The 10,069-nt window shown below is 47.7% G+C and overlaps 1 protein-coding gene across 1 annotated transcript; it reads left to right on the forward strand.

Moving 5' to 3' along the window:
• The first annotated feature begins 1,308 nt into the window (after positions 1–1,308).
• LOC124670252 (chloride channel protein CLC-c-like) lies at positions 1,309–9,796 on the forward strand. The gene is made up of 8 exons (XM_047206747.1): positions 1,309–1,565; positions 4,624–4,925; positions 5,760–5,960; positions 6,092–6,269; positions 6,760–7,022; positions 7,869–8,138; positions 8,222–9,353; positions 9,507–9,796. Exons 2-8 carry the CDS (start codon positions 4,663–4,665, stop codon positions 9,594–9,596), a joined length of 2,397 nt encoding a protein of 798 aa, XP_047062703.1. The 5' UTR covers positions 1,309–1,565; positions 4,624–4,662; the 3' UTR covers positions 9,597–9,796.
• Positions 9,797–10,069: the final 273 nt, after the last annotated feature.

Genomic DNA, 10,069 nt, shown 5'->3' on the forward strand with positions numbered 1-10,069 from the left:
GTGGCTCGCAAGGCCAAAGAGTTGCGCTATCGAGAGGATGGCCACTAACGGCTGAATCGAGACTAATTCCACCCCGCCAATCCGATCTTCACGGAGGTCATGTTCCGACGGCGGTATCAGATGCCAACATACTTGTTCTTGACTATTCTACGCGGCATGAGGGAACACAACCCCGATTTCGGATGCAGACCCGATGCCAGCCCACAGTTATTTGTATGGTTGCGTATGGAGTGGCTGGTGATCTCCTTGATGAGTATTTGTGAATCGATGTACAAGTTCTACCGAGGTGTGATTGCGGTGTTCTGTGTTCGGCGATCTTTAGTTGAGAGAGCTAACTGTTGCCGACACTGCCCAACAGTTGTCGATCAACGAGGAAAGAGGATTTCCGGCAATGATCGGAAGCATAGTTGCATGCACCGAGAGTGGAAAATTTGTCCATTAGCATGGCAGTGCCAGTATAACGGGCATGCGAAGGGATACATTGTCATTCTTCAGGAAGTTGCATCACAGGATATGTGGATTTGATGCTATTTCTTTGATATGGCCGATTTCCACAATGACCTCAACTGATTCTGAATGCTTATATCATCATGCACAATATGATTGTTGAGCAAAAGCATGATGACAACCTCCATGATTAAGGATGCCAAGGAGAAGCAACAACATCTAAGAAGTTTGCCCATTTGCTCAGTGAGCTCTGCCACATATCTGCTCGTCTCCAAACGGATATTATTGAGTTTGAGTGGACATTGGCAGGGCATGATGAGTAGTTTTTTTTTGAATTTTCGCAGTTTGATTTTAAATTTTATTTGTGCGTAAATGTTGTCATTTATTTGAGTGTAATATAGAGCTTAGGTTTATTTTATTACAAGATCTATTACCAATTTGACTACAAATGAATAAAATTGGTCAGAGTGGACCAAAATGCGTGGGGCCGTTGGCGCAACCCCAACCCAAACGGACATTTGTGCAAACCAAAATAATTTGGTGTCCGTGGCCTGATCCTAACTGAAACTTGTTATGTCTAAAATGAGCCGAGCCGTTGGAGATGCACTAAGTTGACCTTAAAAAAAAGGAAGGGGGTTAATTTGTAGCCGCGGGTTTGCTGCAATCGCAGCCGTCCACCTATCGGCGGGCCCGCGGGTGCCACGGGAGACACGTTCCCGGGCAGGACAGCAGGTTCCACGTCGGCGCCATGATTTGTATGACGGATGGAGCCGGCCCCAGATGGAGCCGATCGAGTGCACGGCAGGGAGGGAAGGTATCTCCATCCGATCCATCGCTTCATTCATTTAGCCCAATACTTAAGCTAGCCTTCCATCTCCTTCTCCCCTGACTTGTCCCGCGCTCCTCTCCCTCCACTTTCTCCCCACGAGTTTCCTTGCTGCCTTTCTTTCGGGCACGTCTCCTCTTCCTCCTCTTCATCGTCTCCGCCGTCCTTGGTCACGAGCAGAGCAGGAAGTCTGGTACCGGACGAGGGGAAAGGGCCTCGATCGATCGGCACTGTTCTTGGCCTCGGATCAGCTCATCTGCAGGGCAGCGGGTCAACACCGCTACTCCGCTAGGTAATCTCCAGCTCCCTAGCTCCTCTGCATACTTAATCTTGGCCTAGCTGTGCTTTCTACATTTCGCATTCCGTTCCATCTTCTCTGCATATTCATTCATTCCTTGGGTCGCGCTGCTGGGATGCTTGATCGATCGCTCGCCGCGCCGGTTGATCCCTAGCGTAGCGGCAGATTTCGGACGCTGGTAGCAGTAGATCGAGCGCCAGTGTTTGCCTAATTAGCGTCATCCAAGTTATGGGTGCGATTGTTGGCGGCTAGGTTGGGCATGGCGCCATGCTGGATGCGAAGCTTCTGCAGTAGCTAGCCGATTGGTGGCACATTAGCGGGCGGGCCCTACCAGCTGCCCTCATGCCTCAATCATGGCCTTCCTGTGACGTGAGATTGCCTGAAATTTAGGACCGAAAGAAGCTTGACTAGTACAAAATTACCGTGTGATCTAGATCATGAGCCGGTAGAGAGACAGAGGGAACAAGCGGCACGCATCTGCTACAATTAAACTACTAGTTTTGTTAACTGGTTTTGTTATTATCTGAGTGGAGCAGGAGGCGATTACTGGCTTACTGCACTCTGCTTTGCTTGCCCAGCTCGCTCTTCTTGTCCTCTTGTCCACTTGTAGGAGGCCCAAGGATAAACATCGGTTGTCTATTACCACTGGTTCCTCGGTTAATCTGGAAAGCTAACCATGATTGGAGGGTTCACCTAAAAAGCAAGCATGCGTACGTTGATTAACAATGGTCAGCATTTGAGCCGTGAGGGTGTTGGCAAAGCTGGCAGCGACGCTAGCTACGTCGACATGCGGATTCGATGCTTTGTTTATGTCTTTACTTTGCCTTTTTGTGAAGCTGATTCTGTCCTATCCTATGGGAGCGGGAACCTGTCGACTTTACTCGTACTACAGTATATACAAGTTCTGAACTCGTGGATAGCGCAGACGGACACATACTATTGGTAGATGGTTGCAAACCTGAATTCGTTTCTGTATGCCCTCCTTGTGCTCTTTGTAGCAAGCAGTCATAATCCTACAGCTGCTGAAACTCTTCGTGCACACGCCAATTCTGGGCTTCAGCTCCGTCAGCAAAAGGGGATTGCCATCTCCGGCCCAAGCAAGCGCGTCGGTCTCCCTCCGATCTCCCTCTGCCCAACCCTCGTTAAATAATAGCGCTCGATCGTACCTTCGGAAAGCCCTCATGATTAAAAGCTTCGCGCGGCCCCGATCCTTGCGTGATCCGATCTGACAATCTAGGTTGGTAGAAGCCATGATTTGACACTATTTCTCTTCCGTCGATTCGACGCTGCCGTCGTACCCGCTGCTTGCTGTTGCCTGTCTCGCGCGCTTTTTTGTTAATCAGATCACATGTTCCTCGCCGCCGGACATCATGGCCTCGCCGGCACGGCGGCTCCATTGCAGGAGCCAGGACTGTCTGCTTCAACGCAGCTCCTTTCATCCACTTCTTTTATTCCGGTGAAACACCTGAGAGCATCTCCAGCGGTGCGATGCAAACAGACGTTGAGCGACCGTTTGCGTCCGCGTGACCGAACATGCGTCTGGCACCACCTCCAGCGGAAATCATGAAAGCGTGCAGCGGCGCGACGCAAAGTGACCGGACCGTCCGCGGAGACTCAAACCCGGCGCATATTTGCGGCAGGTTTGCGGCAGGTTTGCGTCTCTGCGGACGCTGCGCGGACGCGCAAAGTGTCCGCTCGCGTTTTCATCGGGCCCGCCTGGCAGCGAGCATGCTTCCGCGTCTGCGTTGCAGCCTTCGCCATCAATGGCGCGGCTGCCTGTTCTGCGCGCGACTGGCGGGCGTCGGCTGGGCTTCTGCGCCGCCTTCAATGGCATCGTATCCCGCGCGCGGCCGGCCTTAAAAGTCCACCGCCGCCCTGGGCGCCTCCACCGCCGCCACAGCCAGAGCCCCGGGCGCCTCCACCGTAGGCAGAGCCCTGGGCGCCGCAGCCAGAGCCCTGGGCGCCTCCACCTCCAGCACCGCCTGCGCGTTCGGCGTACGCTCCCGGTTTCCAACTGGTCGTGGACGGTACCGGAGCTCATCGTGCTCGACAGCGACGACGAGCAGCAGTAGGCGCACACATTTAGGATTTATTTTCATGTGTTCAATTATGTAAATTATGTTTTCATATTAAAAAAATGATTCGGCAAAAAAATGTGTCGTGCCGCTGGAGCCACCCCCGACGCAAACGGACGCGCGATCGATTTCGACCATTTCAGTTGACGCACGAACGCGCGCGAACATTTTGGAACGCTAAAATACGTCGCGCAGCTGGATATAACCTGATGATAGAACGGGACCGGGCGCACGAGACGAGGCGGGTGAGACAAGGACAAACAGCCCGCTAAATCAGGGCGGATATTCAAGTATCGTGTGGCGAAAACTCCACGATGGGTCACCATGACAAGCAGGGCCGACCACCCATGGTGCGCCGCGCCTGTCATGTCGTCGTGCGGCGCTGGCGAAACTGCCTCGCCCTGTCCGTTTGCTGCCTCGAGTATCTCGTGCCCATCTTCTTTCGCGGCCGAGCGGATTTCTTTTTTTTTTTACTCATGGGTTGCCAAACACATTACAGATGCAACACTAACATACATACATATACTCATCCTTATGAAGATACACAGGCATACAATACCTCTATGAACATTCTCAAGAATTCTGAGTCTAAAAAACTGCTCCGACGAATCTTGCGATTGACAAAGTTACCACAGACATCTCGCACTAAAGAATTTTTTTTAGCGAAACACCAAAGTGTCAAATACTCAAATTTGGTATTGAGTTGGAGGCGCTACTGCAATCCTAACGATCCAACTACATGTTTGTTTTCGTATAATTTTCATTTCGTATAACTTGAACTAGTTGATGTGATTTTTCCCATTCGGCAAAAAAATGCGATTTTTCGCTAGATTACGCAGCTTTTACCATTGCGATTTTTTTGGCACGTGCTGACGCAATTTTCGCTAAGAATTTAACTCCCAGATTTCCTTCCATTTATCTGTCCCTCTTTCACTCATTGCCATTTCTGCTGCTCACGCACTCCAATAAAACTGCAGGCGCCGAAGCGAGGGCCACCCGCGCGCCACAGCGGAAGGATGGACGGCAACCACGCGCCGCATTCCAACCAGCACCAGCCGTCGCCGGAGCGGGACGGCAGCTTCAGCTACGACATAGAGAGCATGGACGGCGGCGGCGGCGGGTTGCGTGGCGCCGCGTCCGAGGCGCTGCTGCGGTTCGACGACGACGACAGCGGCGGCGGCCCGCGGGAGCCGCTGCTGCGGAAGCGGACCATGAACACCACCTCCCAGATCGCCATCGTCGGGGCCAACGTCTTCCCCATCGAGAGCCTCGACTACGAGTACGCGTCACCCCGAACCCCCTACCTGTCCTTCTCCCTCCATCAATTCCTCCCCCCTTCCCATAACCTCCGAGCTACTGATTAATGGAATGCCCTGCTCTTCTGAACCTACTAGCTCCTCTACTCTAACAGCTCTTATTTTATCGCTGTGCGGATCTCGATGAATGACGAGTTGTCTTTACGCCTAGTTTATTGGTTGACTTGGACATAAAAAAAAGTCACAGTAGCATCTTCTGGTGAATTCGTGATCCGTCGGTGGAAAAAAGTGTCATCCTTTGTTTCCAACTTTGTCAAGAAGATACAGGCAGGCATCAAGATCAAGAACAATGCCAAAGTTGAGGTTTCGTCTTGCACGGGCTAGTATGTGCTGACTAGGGGAGAATGCCAGGTTTAAGCAGGCTAACCTGTGACTATTATTAGGATTCTTATTACTGGTCCAGTTTTAAGGGAAGCCTACGAATGTATTATTTGAATGGGCACTTGCTATACATAGTTACCAACTGTGGGGCTGATTGTACAGAGCCGCTAGTAAAATGTTAATTATCCCTTGACACGAACTAGCAGTAACGTGTTTGCACGCAGTAGTCAACATCAAACTTCTGATGAATTCAGATGTTAATTAGCTGAAAGCAAGATGCAAAACTAAGGTAGCCAAGAAACCTTTTCTTTTAAAAAGTCCCACCTTCAGAGGATCTAGCATTTACTCTGTAAGCAAGTCAACGATCGAATTCTGATGAGAAACAGATACTAATGTAGCTGCGCAAGATGCCCGCAGTATGCTGATAGGCGCATTTAACTAGTTCCACTCCTGAAACTTTGCGTTGCCTGTTTCAGAATCGTGGAGAATGACCTTTTCAAGCAAGATTGGCGGTCCAGAAAGAAGAAGCAGATATTTCAGTATGTTGTTCTGAAATGGGCACTGGTTCTTCTGATTGGCCTGCTGACTGGGCTTGTTGGTTTCTTCAACAATCTTGCGGTCGAGAACATTGCTGGATTCAAATTGTTGATCACGGGTGAACTTATGCTCCAGAACAGGTAAAGCTTCACCACCCATGGATTTGCTATTTTACCATAATGCATTCTACTGGTTCTCCCTACGTACAGCTTGTTGGTTTACAGCGATGTGGTAATGTGAAGTTGTCGATTGTGTGCTGCTTCCAGTGCAGGTACTTCGTAGCATTTTTGGCATATGGAGGCTGCAATCTAGTCCTGGGAGCCACTGCTGCAGCAATCTGCGCTTACATAGCACCGGCTGCTGCTGGTTCTGGAATTCCTGAAGTTAAGGCATATCTTAATGGTGTTGATGCTTACTCTATTTTAGCTCCCAGCACACTCTTTGTGAAGGTAAGTTTGAACCCAGAATAAAAATGTACTAGCATTTTCTACTGTCAAGCATACTAATTGATATAACCGGCTCTGGCTTTGGCTCTGGCTCTGCTGCAGAAACAAAATAACTTGGAAAATTAATCTAATTGACATGGAACTCGGCACTAGTACATCTAGGGTTATTGAAATGAAAACACTCATCATTATTTCATTTTCGTTTTATTTTGTCAGCAACTGCAGAAAATGTCTAGGGTTATTGAAATTTATTCAGATTTGTGATGCCAACGGCGACCCACAATGTCCCAAAGCATGTCCATGTGTAAAAATGCAAAGAACCTTTCATTTAGATTCAGTTGCACAGCATATGGTTGATAACTTCAGAACAAAATGATGCATAACCAACTCGTTTGTAGCTGGCACATCATTAGGCCGAGACAAATAGGTATTGCTAATTGCATGCCAAAGTCAAATTACGTTGTTCTTTGAACTTTCGTCAATTATGTTGCAGATATTTGGTTCAATACTTGGAGTTTCAGCTGGATTTGTACTTGGGAAAGAAGGTCCCATGGTACATACGGGGGCATGCATTGCAAACTTGCTTGGTCAGGGGGGATCACGCAAGTATCATCTTACCTGTAATTGGCTGAAATATTTTAAGAACGATAGGGATAGGCGGGATTTGATTACATGTGGTGCAGCAGCTGGAGTAGCAGCAGCATTTCGTGCACCTGTTGGTGGTGTACTCTTTGCTCTTGAGGAAGCAGCATCATGGTACCATCTCTGTCCCTTCTCAAGCTGTTCATTAGTACTTTAATGCAGATGATAATCTTGTTAGATTGCTCTTACTTATAACTGTGTTTCTACTTACCGCTTTGAAACTTGCAGTCTTAAGTAATAAAAAACATCTGCAGCATCCATAGACACTGGGTATGTATTATACTAACCTGCACAATCTGAAGTTCTAAATGGCATGAAATTGTTATAGACCACAGGTCAGTATGCTGATAAGGGCATAAGGCAACTGGTCAAAGATGAACAAATCTGTTTTTGAAATTAGTACGTGGGTCTGCGAGTGCAAACAAATCGGACGGTGGGCATTTGATCCATATTTTAAAGTCAAATACAAATGTGATTCCAACTTTTACTGAATTTGGTCGAATTGTGTTATCTGCCTAAAGAATATGCAAGATGACACTTTCGCTCATGCTCATAACGACTATCTTTTGCAATTTTGAACTAACCCAACGAAACATCAAGTTTACACTATCTTGACCAATTGTCAAATTACATACAGATATGGTAGAAAATATGTATACAGATTTATTATCGCCTTCGAACTGGATTTCAGGTGAAATAACATTTCAGATGGAAAACTTGAAATCTTATCTGCATCCATAGTTTTCCATATGAATGCGAATGGGGGAAGGATCTACTGATTCGATGAGTTTCTAAACCTTATATTTGTCCTATTTAATATGGATAGGGTATTTTAATAATATGTAATTCGTGTTTCTTTTCACTTCTGCACGTGGTTAATATGATTATATGAACATGTTAATTTTACTGCGTATGTTTTTAGTTTTTTTCGTGACAAAGGTTCTGCTTTTATTTATTCAGGTGGCGAAGTGCTCTTCTGTGGAGAACATTCTTTACAACTGCTGTTGTTGCTGTCGTGTTGAAGGCCCTGATTGAGTTCTGTCGTAGTGGAAAATGTGGTCTGTTTGGGCAAGGAGGCTTGATTATGTTTGATCTTAGCTCAAACATCCCGACATACGGCACCCAAGATGTCATCGCAATTATAATCCTTGGAATAATTGGTGGTGTCTTCGGGGGCCTCTTCAACTTTCTCTTGGATAGGATTCTCCGTGTCTACAGTATTATCAATGAGTAAGTACATTGATGTAGTTTTCCAAATTTTATATTTCAATTTCAAAACGAAATCTCATTTACATTGTCATGCTTCCATATAGGAGGGGTGCTCCATTAAAGATCCTCCTCACCATCACAATATCAATTATCACGTCGGCGTGCTCCTATGGGCTCCCTTGGCTTGCTCCGTGCACTCCATGCCCTGTTGGTTCCATGGAGGAATGCCCCACCATTGGTCGTTCTGGAAATTATAAGAGCTTCCAGTGCCCGCCTGGTCATTACAATGGTCTTGCATCACTCTTCTTCAACACAAATGATGATGCCATCCGCAATCTTTTCAGCCGTGGCACCGCGAACGAGTTCCACATGTCTAGTCTTTTCGTATTCTTCACCGCTATTTACTGCCTTGGCCTCTTGACGTATGGTATTGCGGTCCCATCTGGTCTCTTTATCCCTGTAATTCTTGCTGGGGCTACGTATGGACGCATAGTGGGGACACTTCTCGGCCCCATGTCTGATCTTGATCCTGGCCTCTTTGCACTGCTTGGTGCCGCATCCTTCCTTGGTGGAACAATGAGAATGACCGTGTCAGTCTGCGTAATCCTTCTGGAGCTTACGAATGAACTCCATATGCTCCCATTGGTCATGCTTGTCCTTCTGATATCGAAGACCATAGCCGATTGCTTCAACAAAGGGGTCTATGATCAGATTGTGGTGATGAAAGGTTTGCCATTCATGGAGGCGCATGCTGAACCATACATGAGGCAGTTGGTAGCTAGTGATGTCGTGTCCGGGCCACTGATCTCCTTTTCAGGCGTTGAGAAGGTGGGCAACATTGTGCAAGCTTTAAGGATCACGGGCCACAACGGATTTCCAGTGGTTGATGAGCCACCTCTATCAGAAGCTCCAGAGCTGGTTGGGCTGGTGCTTAGATCACACCTGTTGGTTCTGCTGAATGGCAAGAACTTCATGAAAGACAAGGTGAAAACAAGTGGTAGCTTTGTGCTGCGAAGATTTGGTGCATTTGACTTTGCCAAGGCTGGTTCTGGTAAAGGTATGAAAGTCGAGGACCTGGATTTCACTGATGAAGAAATGGAGATGTATGTTGATCTCCATCCTATCACAAATACCTCACCCTACACGGTGGTTGAAACAATGTCACTTGCAAAGGCTGCAGTCCTTTTCAGGTCACTAGGCTTAAGACACCTCCTGGTTGTGCCAAAGACCCCAGGGGTGAGACCTCTCTATCTACAGTCCTTCTATAATCAGTATTTTACTGCACTTTTTTTTTTTTGCATGATATGAAGTTGATGATGCAGCTGGATTTTCATATATTCAACACCAAAATACACGCCTGTAACAGTTTTTCTTCTTGTTTTCATGCAGAGACATCCCATTGTTGGGATTCTCACCCGGCACGATCTCATGCCGGAGCATATCCTTGGGCTGTTCCCAAATCTCCGCAAGTCACACTGAGGGGGCAAAATCAGAGCACTCAGCAGATCATACAATTTTTTTGTACCTGGCTTGTCATTTCTCATGAAGATGCTTCATTGGATCATGGAATAAGCTGATATATGTATTGTAAAGACTTGATTCCCCAATCAGCAGTTTCATTGGATTTCTTTTTGGTAGCTTATTATACTCTTGTGTAGTAACAAACAATACACCTGCCAGTACATGTTGTCTCTTTTTCGGCGATTTACACAAAAATAACCCAAAAGTGGAAGAAAAGCACAGACTGACCCTCCGGCGAAACTATTTCACCAATCTAACCCTTTTGTGTGGCGCCCCTCTCAAGGGCGCCACACATGCCCATGTGGCGCCCACGGCGCCGGCGCCACACACCCATCCTACGTGGCCCATCGACGCCGAGCTGGTGACCCCGATCCGACGTGGCGGCACGAGTGGCGCCGCTCCGGCCGGCGCCACACTTTGAAAGTGTGGCG

This window comes from Lolium rigidum, chromosome 7 (assembly GCF_022539505.1).
Source record: "Lolium rigidum isolate FL_2022 chromosome 7, APGP_CSIRO_Lrig_0.1, whole genome shotgun sequence".
NCBI lineage: Eukaryota > Viridiplantae > Streptophyta > Magnoliopsida > Poales > Poaceae > Lolium > Lolium rigidum.